The 20,474-nt window shown below is 41.2% G+C and overlaps 1 protein-coding gene across 1 annotated transcript in view; it reads right to left on the reverse strand.

Annotated features, from left to right (window-relative positions):
* The window catches only part of arid5b (AT-rich interaction domain 5B), an 86,320-nt gene extending 68,193 nt beyond the window's left edge, over positions 1-18,127 (reverse strand). Inside the window, 3 exon segments of the mRNA XM_051959945.1 lie at positions 6,322-6,556; positions 17,240-17,494; positions 17,824-18,127. Of these exon segments, the coding sequence (XP_051815905.1) occupies positions 6,322-6,556; positions 17,240-17,494; positions 17,824-17,844 (511 nt within the window). The 5' untranslated portion in view covers positions 17,845-18,127.
* Between the last annotated feature and the right edge of the window lie 2,347 nt (positions 18,128-20,474).

Genomic DNA, 20,474 nt, shown 5'->3' on the forward strand with positions numbered 1-20,474 from the left:
ACATCAAATTGAAATGTTCCGACTGAAATATCGTCAGGATATCAGCTCGGGTATATGTGCCAAGCCTGGCATACAGATCAGATGTTGCATCAGAGGGAAATACAGTGGTTGTATCCCCGAGCGGGCGAGGCTGTAAAGAATCCTGAAATGCAGCTACGCGCCTCAGCGCTCTATTGTGCCTCCGAGCTCAATCAAAATAAGTGACGAATAAACAACAGTCAGTATTAAAGCTGCAACTTACGATTATTTTAGGTGTCAAGTGATTAGTCAAGTAACTGTTTGGTCTATAAAATGCCAGAAATGGTGAAAAATGTAGATTATTATTCATCAAAATCCAAGATGACGCCTTAGATGTCTTTATATTCAGCTTACTGTCACAGAGGTGCCAAGAAACCAGAAAATATTCAAATTTAAGAAGGTGTGATCACAAAATTTGACATTATTTCTTTAATCTATTATTGAAACATTTGGCGGTGGACAACTAATCAATTATTTGTTACAAGTTTGAATATTGTTACAGTCGATATTCAAACTTGAAAGCTCAGATGTGCTGTTCACGTGAACTATCGCCCCGTCGTGCAATGCAAAGAGGAAGTGAGCGTCTTCCAAAGTTCTTAGTCACAACTTCTGGGAAAAGATTGAAAGATAGCAACTGAATTTAATTAACGCATACTTCAGGAGTCTCATATTAGCTTCAGGTGAAGTCTGAAAGAAAAACAACGTGAACCTGGCCTTTAATTTGCTGCCTTGTTCTACGGTTGCAGTTTGATTGACGTCTCAAGCCACAACTGTAATTATCCGTTTGTGTAAACTGATCTGCGCATTCAGTATAATAAAATCAGAACTACTTTACTGTGATAGAAAACATATAGAGTACTACCATCCTTTATACAATTATTAAGTGGTTTGGAACTGGGGCTTCTAATGCAGATTAGTTGGCAGTGAAGGTTAGCCATTTATCGTATGGCTGGAGGTTTGAACCCTGGCTTCTCTTATCGACATGCCCTTGAGGAAGACGCTGTACTCTAAATTGCTCCTGATGTAGTGTTTACAGTATGAATGAAAAAAAAGCTTAGTTAAATACATACTCCAAATGAGCCTAATGTAAATGTAAACCTGAAATATACAGCATCCGTTGTCATGAAGGTCAGTTATAATGGATTACTGACGGAGAAAAATCTATATATTCATTCATTTTGAGCACAGAACTCATAACTAAGTGCAGTCTGACTCAAATCTGTTCCGCGAAATCTGAGTCTGGACATTGACGGAGATATTGGACGAAAGCATCGATCAACCATTTGCAGCTTTTCGTACAGCAGCGAAGAGCTTCATGACAAACACACATTTCCTTGAATAATAATAATAACTGACCTTCATTTCCATCGCTAACTGAATATTCTATGAAAATGTTCATGTTTTCTGATGTTTAATCCATCATGCGGCTTCGGATTGATCCGCCGTATAAATCTGATGGGCCAAACATCAGAATTCTAATGAACAAAACCGCATTCGATAATATTTTCAGATATTAGCTTCCAAAACGCGGCGCAGCACAGAAATATTCCATAAAGTTAAGGAGATGGTTGAACTGTTTTCGCCGTCGATATTTTCTGCCGGCGTGATAAGTTTTTCCTGTCTCGGTGTTTTCTCAGAGAGGCCTGATCCTGGCGGCGCCGGGAGGATGAACCAGCCACAGATCATGCTATATGTGAGGGCAGGAGTCACGAACACCGTCTATGTTCTTTGAATGCAGGAGTCACAAGTTCTGACCTCGTGTAATCCTCCGCATCATCTCAACTCACATCTGCTCCACACTGAAGGCTGAAGACAAGACAAAAAAAATAACTATTGAGCTATTTTGTGAGCAAGAGCCATCCTTTGTGTGTGTGTGTGTTTTTTTTTTATTATTATTATATTCCTTCTACAGCTCTCTGTTTCTCCCGGCACAAGCCAACAAACTGTATCAGCAGATACAGCTCTCAAACACTCGGCCTTGTAGTATACGACCAGAAACCAATTTCGGCAGGCAGCAATGAAAAAAAAAAAAAAGAATCAGGCCAGTCCTCTGGGGAGATATAGAGGGGCAGAATGTAAACTTCCCTGGCAAGCCATCCCCGGTGGATTGAACTGTAAAAAGAAGCTCTAATGCTCACTCCGACACAAGATAAACTGAGTGGACAGTTTGCATTACCTGATTAAGTGAATTACATTACAGATTATGTAACAGATGCAAAACATAACACGTCGCCCCGCATGCACTGGAAGAAGCGTGTTTGTTTGGATCCTCGGTCTGGAATCTGTGGGAAACTGTAATTAAATGTCCTTTGTGCTATTTGTGGACCACGAGATGCCTAATAACTGAGTTTTTAACGACTGAGGGATTCTCTGGGAAGAAAATAAAACAATTAAAAGTACATTAAAGAAGAGTCTGACTTTTTACGTAGCGTGCTTATTTGCCATCTGGCTGACCGGTACGCTTTTGTCAGCATCGATACCATTTATTTGCAATCAGAGCTTGATGGTGGATAGCTGGAACTGATTTGCAGTAAAATTTTTGAACAACACAACCTCCAGCATTGTTTAAATACATTTGTTTATTTATGTTTTGCACATGTTTAATTCACAATAAATTAAATTGGTTAAGTTAGTCTCAAGCCTCTCAGTCTTAAGATATATTACAGTCAATTGAAGTAGTATGTTAAATGATTTTGGGAGGGCTTAATCCTTTACATGTACGTATAAACAGAACTTTAATAACACTACAGGGTCTTAACTGCAATGTTTAGTCTAGTCTTCCTTTTTCCTGGAAGCCACTTTGGAGAGCAGCTGTTATCTTGGATGTGCTTTATATAAACATTGTCTTGATTTAGATATTTTACCTTGTTGTAAAACACTTATTCACAGATTTTTTTTTTCGAAAGCACTTTTCAACTTTGTTTTTGAAAGGTGGTATGCAAATAAAGTTATTATTATTATCCAAAGAGAACTTTTCAATGTTTATCCTTTGGTGCTGATAGGAAAGTATTCATGACATTTAACCCATCTGATCGTGTTGTGGGAGGGACGTCACTCAACATCACAGACTGGTGACTACAGATAAAGAGGTAGCTGCACTATAGTCAATAGAACACATTGATTAATTAATTTATCTTATCAGACACTGGTGGAAAAGGATACCACTAATCAGGAAAATGCTCAATATCTGATCCAATAATGGAACATACTGGTAATTAGTCGACTCCTCAGTAAAAATAACAGCAACAAATATGTTATTTTGCTATGTTGCAGTTTTAGTTCTCTTATGTCGGCTAATGCGTCCCTCTATTGTTAGTCTTTATGCTGAGCTAGCTAGCCACAGCAGTGTCAAATTTAGCATGACGATATATAATATTAGAATGGATCTTCTTATTAAGGCTGCTCAAAAATGGTGGAAAATATGGTGATCACCTAAAAAAAATTAAATAAAATGGCATCCTGACGTCTTAATGTGTCCGCAACCCAAAGATATTCAGTTTATTATTATAGTACAGTAAAGAAACCAGAAAATATTTTAAAATTAGACCTTTTTCCCCTTAAAAAGTTACTTAAACTAATTCAACAGTTGACAACTAATTGATTAATTGCAGCTCAACATCTATGAGTGAACAAGCAAACTTCTAATAGTTCCCTCAGCAGCTGTTTCTTAAACTTTACAAAATAAATCTGTGCTATATTTCCAACGGACTGAAAAGACCCTCTTATTCCAGGTAGGCCGTTCTTGTAAAAACTATTCTGTCACAAAGCCTGACTGAAGCTGGAATTTGAATTATGATACCAATCATCTCTGTGCCTCAAAGGGTTTAGAGAGCCGTCGATGGTGGATGACTGCAGCGAGGGTCACTTGTTTCTAATTAGTTGCTTTCCTTTACGCGGGCATCTTTGGTTTCAGCTTTTTATACATCTCCGAGGACGCGATACAGCAGAGCTTTGTTCACTTACCAAACCATAAGGCTCCATGTAACACAGATCAAGAAAACACTATTTTGGTCCTGCTGTTTGAGCCACATTTGTCTTGTATTTTTCACATGTTGCCTGTGAGACACAAATACATAACTGTGCACTTCATTCACAATGGCAGCGTGCCAGGAAAAGTTAGCATACACACTTGGGGGGGGGGAGAGAAAAAAATAAAAGAACAGTTTCCCTCGATAACAATGGCACACTTTATTGCTCTTTAGCTCACAATGGTTTTGTGTGCAGCTTGTGGTATTGCTGCAGTATCCTGTTATGGGGAACAATCCAATTCTTCTGACATAGTTACACATCAGCCCGAGAATAACAATCAGCAAATACATCATTCAAGTAACACAGCGAGCAGCCACTTCGGGCTAAAACAATCCAAAAAAACAGAGCTGCGTCATAAAAAAGGCCAGTTTAGTCAATGAGCCAACGTATTACAGAGAATTACAGGCATTCGGCTACAGGACGCTTTAAGGCTACTTTTATATCTGATCTGCTGCTGCTGTGAGTATGAATATTTCATTTCGGCAGTGAGCAGCATTGCAGTGGCATATTTCATATTTCAATGCAAACCCTTGCTCAGAGTAACGTTCATTTGCCTCGATGAATAAGTGATCTCTCTCCCCAAACTCTCGGCCCCGCTCATATTGTTCCGACTGTCAACAACAGACACACGCCAAAGATTGTAGCGAACAAACAAACAAATGGATAAGTGAGTGCGCACCACTGTTTGTCGGTGCGTAGCATGTGTGCATCTATGCGTGTGTGTGTGTGTGTGTGTGTGTGTGTGCGTGTGTGTGTGTGTGTGTGTGTGTGTGTGCGTCTCTGGTGCCCTGCCAGAGTCTGAGCCCGTTCTGCTGAGTGGGCAGATTCTCTGGCTGAGTGTCCCATCGGAGTGACAAGTGCATTTAGAAACAGCCTGATGGAGTCATTAACGGCAGCGCTGCTCATTAGCAACACGCACACACACACACACATACGCGCACAGCCTCTCAATAACAATAGCGTTATCATCAGGTTATTACACAGACAACAGTTAAATCTATAAAATCTACACGATACAGCACATTTACAGAAAGTCGAGATATGGAACATAACACCGTTTAAGAAGCAGGCAGACGTGTCCGTTTATGAAAGCAAGCGATCAAACGCGCGCCCTCACGCACGCTCACACCATATTGATTAGTGGAATAACAACAAAGCATTCATTATTGATCCCCTTGTCCTTTTCGCGTATGAGATTCGAGCAATGTCGAGTAATCAAGGGCATTACGGCATCACACAGAAACACACAACAGCTTCTCTTCCCAGAAGATCCCGAGCGAAAAAACACTACAAGAGTCATCAATAAATCAACATGTTTCTGAAGAAAAAAAGTCACGTATTTCTTAAGCCCGTAGCAGTTTCACTTCCACACTGGCTTTGGAAAGAAGGCGGTAATTAAAAATGAATTAATAGAAGATCATGCAGCTAAAATTCTGAGTTAAATCAGCAGGATGCACATCTAAGACCTGACAAGAGGTACTGTACTGTGATGGGTAATTTTAGCATGTTTGCTCTGCTGTATTATACCATTATATTCAGAATTGGGCATTACATCACAGCCATGTGAGCGAGAGGCAAATAAGTGGGAAACAGCTTCAAAGGGAACATAATGTTCTTTCTGATTATTAGGCTCAAATGCCAGAGTTTCCTATTTGCATCGGATGAGTCATCCGCAGACATCCAGCTTTATGTTGGGCCTGATTCATGGGTAACGCTGTAGTGAGAACCCAAGAGCCCCGTTCAAGAATCACTGACGCTTAATGGCACAGTGTACATGATGAATACACCAGACAACCTCTGAGACACACACAGCAATGATCCTTAAAGCTGCCGAGCTACACAGCCAATTATCATCCGAACTGATGGATAAGACGGTATCAGAGGTGCTTTAGACTGCAGTTTGATGTGACACTGCCGGCTGAATTATGTGATTTTTGAAATGCTGTCTTTTGTTGTTGTCACACCCAGAAAACAGAGCTGTTGCGCTGTAAGATGATAATATGCTGGCAAACAGGCTGCCATTACCTCTAGCCTGCCTCTATTAGTGTGATTCTCAGCTCATTATATTCCAACTACATACTGATGAATTACTCCAGTCAAGACAACACTTGTTAAACCAACCAAAGGACAATAAACATGAGATGATTTATGGAGAACGCAGGACACAAATACATAAACATTCAACACAGCAGCACAGAGAAAATGGAAACACCGCAGTAACCTTTTGGAATTGAGAAAAAAATAAATTAAAACGAGCTCATAAAAGGCGCTCACCTAGCTGTGCCCTCTCCCTCTGGACATCCTTGAAGTTGAGTCCGCTGGTCAGGGTGCTCTCCCTGTAGCGGTGGAGGGCCTCCCGCCTCCCGTTGGTCCCCAGCTCCCGGAGCACCGAGGGTTTCAGAGGCTCGGCCTTCAGACCGTTGGCCCATCCTGAGAAGTCTGGTACCGTCCACTTCACCAGGTCCTGCAGCCGCACGATCACCTTCTCAGACACGGCGATGACTTCGTGCTGAAAAGAGGCAGGGCAGAATCGGGAGAACATGAGGAGTTACAGCTGTGCCAAGGTGACGGACCATTTACTCCCACCGCAATTTTATGACTCTGTTTGAACCCGTTTTTGTTGAATAGACACGTAAACATTTCAAAACAGCACATCTCCGAGTATGCAGATGTGCTATTTTTAATAAGTGAAATTGACAGCAAACAGCTGTGGTCTGTAAATAATTACACAACCAATTTGGGTTTAACAGATTAGAACAAATACACCAAACACACACAACAAAAAAGGAACAATCACTGCCAAAAAAAAAAAGCACGCTAGAAATCAATGTAACTCATGAATAAGTCTTTTAACGATAAAACAAACATTTTTGACATCAAACGTAACATTAGACCATCTCTACACTAATCATGCTATAATAGGGTTAGAAAAGTACCACAGTTCAAATATACTAGAGCCTGAACTGATATTCAGTTAATACTATTTAACAAAATGCAGAAAAAGATGCTTAGAAATGGAATCAACACAGAGTTTGTCCAGCAGAGCAGCTCACACTTCATTCAATACGACACTTTCAGCACTGTGTGCAGCACATGTAGCAGAACAAACAGTGGTGCGGAGTCACGTGGTGTCTTCAGTGAGTTGTGAACTACTTTGTGTAATACATTCTAGGAAAATTAAACAATTACCCCATAATTTTCCCTTCTTGATATTACGCTAACATACAGTGTCAGTGCAAAGTTTTTCGGTCGTTTAGAAATATCCTTATTGTTGAAAGAAAAGCAGTTTTTTTCCAAATGAAGACTACATGAAATGAATCAGGAATACAGTCTCAACATTTTTCGTGTGGTAAATGACTATTTGAGCTGGAAACAGCTGATTTTTAATGGAATATCTCCATAGGGGTACAGAGGAACATTTCCAGCAACCATCACTCCTGTGTTCTAATGCTACATTGTGTTAGCTAATGGTGTTGAAAGGCTCATTGATGATTAGAAAACCCTTGTACAGTTATGTTAGCACATCAATAAAAGTGTGAACTGCAGTGTATATCCGAGTATATATAAATAATATCAGCCAATACATCAATATTGAAATTTCTTACATCCAAAAAAAAAATCAATATCAGCTCCAAAGATACAAGTGAAAGTCCTGATTTCAACAGGTTACTCAAGTGTAAATAGACGTAATATCAGCAAAACATGCATACATCTTTAAAATTAAATGAAGAATGGCTATATTATCATAAATAAATGGTTGTATTATCACAGTATGTTGTCACATTTGGCATACAATAGCATTCGAACGCTTGCCAGTGAGACTTCTTGTAAAGTGTGGGTGAATTAATAGTGCAGCAGTGCATCGCATCATATCTCCAGTTACAGTCTACCGCTGTTACTCACACAATCAGGGTCAAAGGTTGCATAAAAAATACAATTAAAATCAGCATAAAGATCAGAATCCAAATCAGAACTACCCGAGGAACCAGGAAAAAAACAAGAGAAGAGCCTTATTTATCAGCTAAATTAGTATGTGCGTCAAGTAGCATTACGGCTGTGGATGCACATTAATGTAAGTAAATTACGGCACCATGAATATGGATGATGTGGATGATTGCTGAATTGAATTTATGCCAGCAGTTAAATCAATGTCACCGAGGACGTAGGTGTTTTAGACTTTTTGATTAGCGTTTAGGAAGTCGGGCTCCTTATATTCACCATGAATGTCAAGATTTTATGCTTTTAAATAACACGTCACAGTCAGCGGCTATGATTACACCTTCAAAGTGTGGAGCGGCAGATGAATGTAATTTGTCGCAGTGAAAAGTGTAATGAATGAACAGGAAAAAGCTGCAAGCCAGGGGTCTCTGTGACGCACAATAACACTAATGTGGCACTGTCAGGAAACGCTAAATGTACATCTACAGCAGTGACGGTTGACACTGAGGTTTTGTGTATACTTAAGTCTGCTCAGTTGGCCTATTTGCTCTCCCTTCTCTATGTGCTTCAACCTCCTTTTTTTTTCCTTTCCAAAGGTTGATTCAGCCTCTTTTTATAACTCTCATACTCGAAGAACTACAAGTCCAGTGGAGAGGGAAGGAAGCAGAGATACTTAAATGTGTTTCCATTTGAAGGGCTAATGGCTGAAGTGCTTGTTACCAACAGAATGGAGCGGTAAGATGGCTATTACAGAAACAGGAAAATCTGGAGGACAGATGTGTACAGGCAGAAACGCAGACACACCGAGTAGGTCTCTGATGTTTACCTTGGTTATCTCCAATTTACCCGGCATCTGTCTGCTTGTATGCGTTTCCCTTCGCGCAGCTTTTATATTACTGACATTAAAATAACACTCATTTATGTCATATTGACATATTTATGTGAGCGAGCAGACGACGTGGATGCAATAAAGCTGCACTTAGACAATCTAATAAAACCCAAAAGAACAACTCTGTGGCAAATCCTTCCTTTCTGTGAAGCTTAGAATGCTAGGATTAGCCCTTTTTGGCATTTTAAGCGGCATTTCCAACTGTTTCTGTTATTTTGTCACCACATTCTAAAAACAAACACATGACTTTTCAGCGTTTCAGATTCCCTCCGAGTGTTCTGTCTATACAATTACCCATATTCAGTTCTCACATCATCTGCAACTACAGGCATATCAAATCCCAACCAGTTGGAGACAGTATTTCCTTATAAAGGAAAAGCCTGCGAGGGATAGCTTGATATAGCTGTGCCTCCCTCAGTAAGTAGAAACATCAAACATGGGTTTTCGGTCTTCTTATAATGAGCTGTCTTCAGCTGTCAAGTGGTGGCGGGTGGTTGTAACTGGCTTTCCATGCAATGAAAAACTGACTGCTGTTTCTGCCTTCAGAAAGCAGGCCATTTGAATAATGTAGAGCAACAGTAAATAGCATTCAGCCTGCAGCCAAAAATCACACTGTACTGTATCTCCACAGAATTATCAACTGTACTTTGAAGCAATCTGTTGACAGCACACGGAAAAGAAAAGAAAAAAAAAAAGCACCAGAAAGTATTTTAGTTGAATCTATTCAAAAGCTAGAATAATGCAGTGAATGTTCTGCTGCTGGTGTACACGATGAGTCAAACAACAATCCTTCAACCATTTCAATAGCACACCAGAGCACAGCAGCATCAAACCTTAAAAACACGCAGCCGTTCGCCTCTATATTAATCAGCTGAATGACACGGCGCCTTGTGCGAGTGTCAACAGATCCTGTTTGGGGACTTGTTCGGCTTGAGAGCAAAACACAACAGGTGAGCGCAATTCAGCAGCTGTCAACACAGTCCAGAATATAATCAGTCTATGAACGGAGCCGCGGCTCTGGAAACCGGCTACATCCATTAACTTTCCCATATACCGTTTTTTTTTCTATTTTTGTTGTGTGCTTTTCCAGCCAACTTTTCACCAACTAAAGTCTGCAGCCAGAAGAAGAGTGCAGGCGTGTGGTGCGCATGAAATCATGTTTAGGCAAATACGGCACATTTAAGAAGCGCTCTGTGTTTACATGCAAAGGTTTTCTGACAACCAGCCAACTGAGTCAGTTATTGAGAAACAACCACAACACAGACGGCATTGCACCAACCTGGTTTTCCACTACAGTGAAAACAACACTGAACTGGGGCTGCAGCCAATGATTATCTTACAATCTTTTAATCTGGAGTCGAAAGAGGCCAAACAGTCCGTCAGAGATGTCGAGTTTAAACAGTCAAAAACTCCAAAGTAATGGAGAGAATGGGAAATATTGAAATGCGAGAAGCCTAAAACTGAATGTTTGGGATCTAGCCGACAACAAAAATGTTCTTAAACTCTTAAAAATGGAGGAAGACTGATGATATTTAGCCTTTTAGCATCTTAAAACACTTAGCAGATGTCAGATTTAGCATCAGTCTTACAAAATAGTAATATACACACACCAAATTGTGTTGTAGCAAAGAATGGACAACTAGTAGACCATGAGGGGATTTTTAATCAGTTTGACAAAAGCGTGATCAGAATCGCATACTGCACCTTTAAATAAAAGACTAAAAAATGTGTCAAATATTATCGAAATTGCACTATGGCCTCTATGCAAATCACAAGAGCAGCAGTTTATTTGATAAAGGTAAAAAGCATTCCAACATACCATAACAAATGAAGCATTTTAGTGCTACAGAGATGTAAGGGACTATGCTTGTCACGCAGACTACTGCAAATATCATTTTTAGATTTGATTTAGCGGGAAAAAAACCCTGCAAAAATGAACAATTTCACCAAAATCATATCTCATATTGCATCACCTGTCAAAACAATCACAGTCTGATCTTTCTTTTTGCATATCATTGATGTCTGCTACACCTTTATGTCAAATGTTTTAAACAAAACTGTCAGGAATTCTGAAATGTGAGTATTTTCTGCTTTTTCTTGTATATTATAACAGATTTTGGACTGCCTCAACTTGGAAACTGTGTGGACTAATTGACTAATTAACAAAATAATGAATAATAAGGCAAATTATGATGAAAGTAATCGTTTGTCACCTCCAAAAATTGCTGCTGACAAATGTTCTGTCAGACGTTTCAGTGGATTTATTGCCTCATTACTCGGCATACTGTAACTTTACTCAGATTTATCATTCCAGCTGCATTCAGCAGCATTGCAGGGGTCCTCCACTCACCCCTTGGGTTTTTGGGCTTCAAAGACGTGCTTTAGAAACTCAGGGACCCTGCTCCCCTGTAAATGCCGCCCGTCCACACTGTGCTGTCATTTCAAGTTAGGCAGTTGATAGTTTAGCAAAGCGGCGGACACAGCCAGCAGGCCACTTGATAATATAGGTCAGAGGACTGCAAGCCCACAGCCAAGAGGTGACACTACACATCAGCAACATACCAAACAGCCGGGTGTCATTTCACTGACACTTCCTACACACATGCATCCAAGCATTTATACACGCCGGATCCTGCACTAAATATCTTAATGTGTTGGCATAATTTCACCTCAGGTACGTCAATAAACACACACACACACACACACACACACCAACTGCTCCTTTTTACGGCTGAGTTAAAATGTAAGGTAACACATTAACAGCTAAATGTTACATTCTGTTCTCCATCCTTCTATCAATAATTCATGTTATTACTGCAGCAGTGTGATATCTCCAAAAACATTACTGAGGGGAATTTATTGCTATGACTGCACATAATGGACTGAAAGTGGGAGAAAAAAAATAAAAAACAGGCGTCTGCTGCGAAACTGTAGATAACTCTGTTCCAGCAACCCATGACTCCGGCAATCTCATTGAAATTAAACTCGCTAAAATCCATATCATTCAATTTATATGGATGCAGTTGTGTACTTGGTGGCGAAACAGCACATAAGGGATGTTCCCAATTCTATATTTGGTGATCCAATTAGAAACAATGCACCCTGAAATATTCCATATCGCCGCGAACAATTCCCCGCGAGAAATCCACGCCGCTGTGCGCCAGCATTAAGGCAGACATTCCTGACTGTCAGCGTTCTGCGGCGGAGCGTCTCATCGCTCAGACAGGACTTTCAGCTTGGGAGTCAAGAGGTGCACGCTCCCAGCGGGTGGGTGTCTTTCTATAATGTGGGCGCACACACACTCAAACGCACACACAGTGGCCCTGTCATGCTGGGAAGGTTTCAGCCTGCTGCCTCGGAGAGGTCAGCGCTGGAATTCCTAAGGCCAAAGGAGATTAGTAATTGAGTAATGGACATGGTGACATGGACAATGAGGAGACAGAGAGCAGGAGAAGCAGAGGGGAAGATGGAGGGAGAGAGAGAGAGAGAACGAGGGTATGAAACACAATATGAGTTCATTATCTATCTCCCCTCCCCATGACTGACCTTGGCTTCAGTGTCCCAAAACAAACTTATCTGGGAATTAAAGAGGAGCTCTGAGGAGCAAAGCCAGGCACAATTGAATTAGAATATGTTTTTGAGGCTGCCTCAAGACTACAAAGAGTTCAAGGCGCTGCGTTTAAAGGAGGTGAGAATTATTGTACATAATGTTCTGCCACTTAATTCATGCAGTTTATTCGTATGCATAAAAGTTGCTGTAATACCGGCGGGGTGCTGAACTCATCTTTTATTCACCGATTCCATTAAGAGATTGCTCTTACATGAGCTGGGGTGATATATGAACTTAGCATTCTTTTGCAGCTATAATGACAGAGAAAAATAGTGAGATAACAGGAGTTTTCAAAGCCTTTCTCAAAGTGGGTGAGGCATCCATCATGTAAGGTGACACCACAAAAAAGCTGCGTCAGCTCCCTCGAATCACTGCAGCTTTGTATCCTTGTATTTCAGCAAATGCACACGCAAACAAAAGAAAAGGGAGAGATTTAATGCATGATGATTCCACAAGCATCTTCTAAGAAACTGCAGTTAAAAATTAAAAAACATTGTCTGGAGCATTAAGCAAGAGCCTCTCATCTGTGGCTTCTCTCTCTTCAAAGGTTATAATAACGATCCACTGTAGCTGGGGGCACTGGAGTCATGCATCAAGGCAAATGTTTGCCTGTTCAAGTGGTTAGTCAATGACAAAGTGGAAAAAACCGAGCTAAAGAGCACCAAAAGTCTTCTGTGTGTTGACAAACAGGCACTGCTGAAACATATCATTACTTAGGCTGCAAAGACACAAAACAGTTTGGCTGAGAAGAATCAGAATCAGGATGTTTGTGGGGCTTTTTTATGGCCTTTGAAGTCCAGGGTATTACATTTTAAAGGTTTTAAATTACACTATCCTAAAAAGCTGGTAATAATTTACATGCTATTTCAGCAGTGGTGAGGAATTCACTGGAGGGCAGTGTTCAGAGTTAATGACTTGTTCTGCGGCAGGAGGAGGCATACATTCGTGCACGCCACACGTGCACGCTCAAACACACCACCTCCACCTCCACCCCTTTGCCCCCCACCTCTACCTCCAAATTCCTGCCATTGTTGTGTGAATGGGGAGATTTGGTATAATGCACAGACTGGCCAAGACAAGAGAGCAGTATGGACCGAGAGATCACTGTAAAAATGTGCCACATCACATTTACACTCGAGGCATTCAGCAGCAACGACCTTATCCATCAAAATGCTGGTCGCATATCTGAGCCACTTACACTTAACTCAACTAGCATCCCAGATGCCTGAATTACCCATTCAGGGTTTTTCCCTTAGGAAAAATCAAAGAAGCAGCAAATGAATACAATCTAATTTCCCTACAAGCTGGCTTTCCAAGCACTGAAACACATGCATGGACTACTGCCATGCACTGAAGAAATGGCTCTGGATGAATGCCAAAGTGTTTTCCACAGCAATCAATACTGGCCTACTGCTGCAGTCCCCAGCCTGTCAGTGTGTCTGTGCATGTGTGTGTGTGTGTGTGTGTGTGTGCCAAAGCCTTGTCAGCTAGAGGGACAGAATAGAGGAGAAGAGAGGTCAGATGAAATCAGAGGTGATGATAATAGCACATTAATATAACATGATCCAGAAATATTCTCTGCGGTTGTGAATTCCCATTAAGAGCGCCGTGCTGTATTTGCAGTAAAGTGGGATATATAGTATAAGATAAGCATAAGCAATTAAGCGCCTCAAGCGGAGGATACAATAAGTGGGTGTAGTGTGTGTGGTGAGCTGTTATCTTACAACAGCTCTCTCCTGAAATAGGGAGTCCAAAAACAGAAAGTATTACAGGCGGCGAGCAGAGGCGGGCCATTCGGAGTGACAAGAAATAATGTGTCACTCAGTGAGTTTTAAAACACATGTGACTGTTTAGTCAGTGGCAGTTTGCAGGCAGACAAATAGAGCAGAGGCCCCAATAGAGGGTTTGTCATAATGGGTGAGCAACCCGACACAAAGCCTGTTTAAAGAGCAAGCCGAGCTCAACTGGTGGGGGTAAACACCGCTTGTCAGGCTGAGACAGAATGAAAAATAGAGCTTCCTCCACATATGGACTTAATAATTAACCCGGTATAAATAGATTAATAAATTTTCCCCCGGATCTGTTTATCAATCGTTCGGCAAACACAGGCGCCTCGAGTTGCGTTTATTCAATGAATCATTATTTTTATTTCCAGCCAAAGCTGACTGGATTTAAAGCTGGCTGCGTTTAAAAGGAATTGACCTCCAACCCCGTGACAGAAGAAAAACAAGCACAGTAGGTCATGGGTTGGTTCCTCTTGTCACTGCACAGCACAGCAAAAACACAGCAAACAGAGTGCAGGAGAGGCTGCGAGCAAACAAATACCTGAGAAATAACCAGGAAATTACATCATACCTCAGCGCTGAGAACACAAGTGAATCAGTAATCCAATTCTAGAGAGCTGGCTCAATATAAGGCCGTTCTGATGTCTCCAGAAAAGTCCTGCCTTTTGGTATTTGGAGGATATTGGCTGCAGGCTTAAGATAATAGCCATCTACCAGATACAAGGCGTGATCTCTCAGAGAAAAAGGAGCAGCTGTTTACATGCCTCAAGTCACACGCTGATTTATTTATTTGTACAAAAAAAATATGCAAATCTAATAAGATCTAAGAATAAATGTCACAAGCCGTGGCGGTGGCAAGTTGTGGCTTTACCTCCTGACGCTGGCTGTGCTCATTTAGCACTGAAACCTTGTGAAAACAGCACACTTCCTGAGAGCTGTAAGTTATCAAGTTCATATCTGTATGAGTCACTAAGCTAATTTGAACTCCTGATTTCCAGCCAGTCAATTACAGATTTACAGTTCAGTGCAGCTCCACAGCCATTAATCTGTCTTTATACACTACCGGTCCCAAAGAAAAATGACTAATGTGAGGTTTATAAATTCCACTTCTTCTCAGTGTGGCTAAAAATGAACTCTTCCCCAACGTTTGTTCTCACATACATCACTCGGGCGCAGTTTAAATGGCTTTTAATGTCGTAGCCTGTGTGTGTACGTGTGTGTACGTGTGTGTCAGGGGGGCTGGTTTACCCTTCCTGTTTGTTTTTTGGATTATGGGTTGCATCTGTAAGCGCTCCTCGCTGAATCATGCAGTGCAGATTAGTGTTATGGGGCAAAGTCAGCGAGAATCTGAATGGGCTCAGTGAAGGTCATAAACTGACTCGAAGTTGTCAGGGCAATTTCCACTGTGTAATATACAGTAAGTAGTCCGATTTGCTGAGAGCAGAACGTTTGACAAGTCCTTTAATTGAGGTCAGCCTGCAGGCACCTACAATGCACTTAAACATATCATCACCAAATCATATTATTCAAGTGTCAGGCCTATTCTGTAATCTGTGCAACTTCAAAAAAAAAAGCAAGAGATTGGGTGCTGCAGTGCATAAGTTATGCAGGGAAATAGCTTTTTATGATACTGCTCTGTTAATAAACACACTGCAGCAGACCATTTTCCACTTCTATGTGACAAATATGTGAGATTTCATTTGCACTGGCAGACCTTCTGGTAGTTAATATAATATTTTCCAGATTTGCCCAATGGACTGGAATGTAAGCACTTTGCAATGCAAATAAGTCTTTGGGAAAGGGGGCGGAGCTGACATGTCGTTGCGCAAGTGTAGCCTCGCGATGCATGCACTCAAAGTAATTACCAAACAATTGCAGCGTGTTAAAGAGCAAAACGAAGCAGATGATACAGAAGATTTACCAAAAATGATGGCTTGGCTAAGCGGCGGCCCCATAAATAGCCACCTTTCTCATGAAAGGGAAATGTGATAGCCACTCTATTACTCAAGAGGAAAGAATGTAAGTAAACCATCAGCGGAAGAGTCAAGTACAAACACGGCTTTGTCCTTCCCTATAAACAATATAACAGCAGCAGAGAATTATTTCCACGCAGCCGCAAGTGATCAAAAGCACAGAGTGGTAATTAAAGCGCTGTTGCCATATCAGAGAGAAAACAACACATCATTTGTTTTACAGCCGACGAGGAGAAAAAAAACTCAATAATCAGAGTAATGCCATTCACGGTGTAACCGGATCACAAGCGCCACATATGGCCACAGTCAATCATAACTATTGCATTTCTGTGCCAACAAACAGCAACACCGAGGCGGGTTTTGTTTTTTTCATTTTTACGCGCAGCCTCGACACAATATCTGGTATTGTGACGGATGGAAACGTTCACATGGAAAAATTATGCAAAGCGGTGAGAGTAGTTAAAACGTGTCAGCGCTGGCTTCGCTCCGCCACGCTTTTATGACTCGCCTCTGCCTCTTTCAACACCAGGCGGCATTACAAAATATCTAATAACTATCGTAGCGAGCGATCTGAGCCGGTTTGATCCCATGCATTCATTACCGTTTCGCAATTTCCGCCCATATGTCAGCATTTGACACGCTTTTACCGAGAAATGAAATGACAGAGCCCAGGCGCAGGATTCTTGCGGATATTCCCCCTTTATAACACAATTAACCTCACAGAGCGCAGCGGCAGCCTTATTGAGCGCAGCTGGACAAGTGCACATTCAGCAGTTGACACCACAATGGACAAATAGGCTAAAGTAAAACTAGAGAAGTAAAAAAAACGTTGTAGGTGTTTCTGAACGCCTCCGTCAGGCAGAAACAAGCGCTGCCAACTCTTAATGCGGTAAAGATGCTGTTAAATAAAAGCCCAGCGAAGAGAACAAACACGACACACACAAAAACAGCACACCACTGATCCACAATTACGCACGAAGCGGTTCGTATTTCCTACCTCTCCATGAGTGACCGTCCGTCCCTGGGGAGTATCCTCTGGTAGAAAATAAAGTTTGGAGCTTGATAAAAGTTGCTTGCTTGTTCTTTCTTCCCAGAGCAGCTGAAGCTCTGCTATGCAAATAGGATCCTCCGGTTTACATCTGACGAAGAAAAAGTCTCCGAGAGACAGAATTCTCGGTTTGCCGTCCCGGTTAAATTTAAAGGCTTTATAGAATATATATGGTCCATGTAAACCGCAAGACGAGCCCACCCACTGTAGAGAGAGAGGAGGAAAAAAAAGACAAAATAAGAGGAAATTAATGAATGTTTTTTATCAAGTCAAACAAATCAAGGCGACACAAACATTTCAAAGGCTCCTGCTTCATTACGCACGGCTGGCTAAGCTCACAACAGCACATCGCAGTTTTTCTGCACACATTTAGTATCAGGTAACTATTTTTAGATGTTCAACATATGACACAGATGTGGTCATACTAAATGCGGCGTGTCAAAGTTTTCAGGATCAGGCGCACGGGTGCCGTTTGCGTTAGGTGGCGATTAGCGCAAAAACGAAATAAATCGACGGTTGATAACAAACGTTACCTTCAGTGAGTTCGGCTCCATCTCGACGTTATGAATTGATTAAACTCAACACGCTCTCCAAACTTGCTGGCTTGAATGGATTGCCGAAGGTCCTGCAAGGGAGGTAATTCTCTGGAGTTTAAAACATCTCGTTTTAGTCCAAAAGGAAAGACAGGAAAATGTGGCTTTAGTCAAACGTACTTTTAAAAACATTATCTAACATTTAGATTTAATTTAATAGAGAAAATCTTAGCTGGGGACCTTTTTGACGCATTTATGTGACGCGTAATTGCGCGTTTAGGCAAAATATTGACGCGTAACTATAAACACGAAGATAATTTTTAATCTTTACTGAGAAATAGTCACGCATAAAAACGCATAACACCATTTTTGAAAAATAATCTAGTAGAAAAAGCTGAATTTGCGCATTTATTCCGCGTTCAGACGCTTTCCCAGGACTATGCAGCTTCCAGGACTTCTGTAAAAGACGTTCAGTATGAAAGCACATTTCTCACAGTAATGACACTGAGGCGCTTGCTGTGGATGCCTTCAAGAAACAATGTTACATGAAAGTTAATAGGGCTATCAAATGATTCCTCTAAAGGCGATGTGGGACCCGTGAGGTGCGTCGCTTTGAGCACAACTTCGCTGTGGCTGTGGCGCGCAACGTTCAGGCTTTAATGCTGCAAAAATAATGCGCCCTTTTATATATTTTTAGAGGCGAGCATGAAAAGATAAAATTGGCCGAGTTAGAAAGCGGGGCGTCACGAGACAGAATTCACGAGGCGGTCCATTATCCAGACATAAATCATGTTAAAACGCCAAACTGACCTTGTGCATGCATAGATTTGACGTTTTTTTTCGCATTTTACGCGATCAAAGCCTCTTATATAATTACATTGATGAATATTTATTATTTCAAACGGCCGGATTATTCCAGGACACCGCTATCAAAGCTGTGAATTATTAATCACGGATGTGTTATTTACACCCAGTTACACAAACTTAACGATTTCTATTTCCTCCTGTGGACTCATTGTCCTTTGAGTCTCCGCTGGCTGAATGTGTCAGCTGTATTTTATCGGCTGTCTGGAATTATTCATGTCCTGAAAAAGTACCGACTCGGTCCACAGCGCTGTGCTGTTTCTCCTTTCTCCTCCACCCTTTGCCCTGCATTTATCCAGCACTCAGAGCGAGCAACAGCGACATAGGCCTACTTCTGACACCAGCTATTTCAAGTACAGTATTACGCAATGCGCCTTTTTTTCCCCTGAAATGACGGGCAGAGCATACAGGCGCATTGATTCATATCCAGTAAAGTGTCTCCTCCTGTCTACCAAGCTGACATGTTTTCTCACTGATCTAGCAGCAGCCTGGTATTTATCCTAAAGAGGCTGATGAAGAATTACTGGCATCCACCTATTATAAACCTCCTCCGTTCAAAGAAGCAGCAGGACATTAAGTATTACAACAAAAATAGCTGAGGTAATGCTCTGTGACACTCGGATATTTTAAGTAGCAATTTAGGGCACAGAGTTAAAAAGAAAAAAAAAGGTGGATCACACAGAGGCTCATTGTCTTGCATGCTGCTGCAGCAGTGTTGGGATTCCTGCAGTGAATCCAATATAAATCGCAGCTCTTTGAGTTATCTTCCCCTGATTTCTCTCACAGCCATTTCAGTGGCTGAATCAATGGGGTTGCTTTGTTAATGGCAGCCACCATAATGAAGTCCCTGGTTAATCAATGGCACCACTCGAGCTCTTATCTGGCAATTGCAAGTGTTTGCTTGTCAACAGCCAGAGCCCAGCGCGACTGCAACATTATGATGCAGATATTGATGCGGATTGGTGTGAATGGAGCCTCACGTTGAGAAATCTTTATTGAAAATAAATGAAAAGTGAGTTTTGAAAGAGGGAGACGCATTGGACAAATATGATATGATTCGCCTCATGAAAATGAAAAAAAAATTGACATGAATGAAGAGAATGAGGCTCCCAGATATTATTCATAGACAAATAAGTAGCTTGGTAATCACAACTGTATGCCATTTGGAACATTTAACATTCTTTATTTTGTTTTTAAAGCTCAGAAACATTCTTTTGATGCGTCTCGACTGCACACAGCCTGAAAACTCCTCATAAGTGAGCTCCCTGAAAGGCCTTATTATGGAAAAAAGATGGATAAATATGTCTAACAGAGCTGTCTGCCTATGCACCGCCTATAGCAGAACTGTAACAGATACAACCGCTTACTTTTTTTCTCAGCACAGGTGTTCCACATCCAACATAATGAGGCAGCCATAGCAGGGAGCCACAACTGTGGTTGGAAAGCCACCTCAGAACGGAGGGCTGGGATTACACTTTTAACCGCAGCAAGAAAAAGAAAAGCCATTAAAATAGCACATATAATTTGCACCATATGTCTAAATAATTAATATCAGTTTTTGTTAGAACGGCTCAAAGATAATATTCTGCTGCAAAGACATTAAATCAGTACTTTGATGGCGTGGCCCAGCAGAAGAGAGCAGGAAAGTTGTTTATTTGCATTTCTAAGTTCATTTGGGTGGAATAAAAACAAAATACAGTGGGTTTTAAAGCCCTGCTTTCTTTAAATTTAACATCCAAGAAAATGAAACATTCAACATGAATAAATAAAAGGACTGGAGGAACTAT

Source organism: Acanthochromis polyacanthus, chromosome 15 (assembly GCF_021347895.1).
Source record: "Acanthochromis polyacanthus isolate Apoly-LR-REF ecotype Palm Island chromosome 15, KAUST_Apoly_ChrSc, whole genome shotgun sequence".
NCBI lineage: Eukaryota > Metazoa > Chordata > Actinopteri > Pomacentridae > Acanthochromis > Acanthochromis polyacanthus.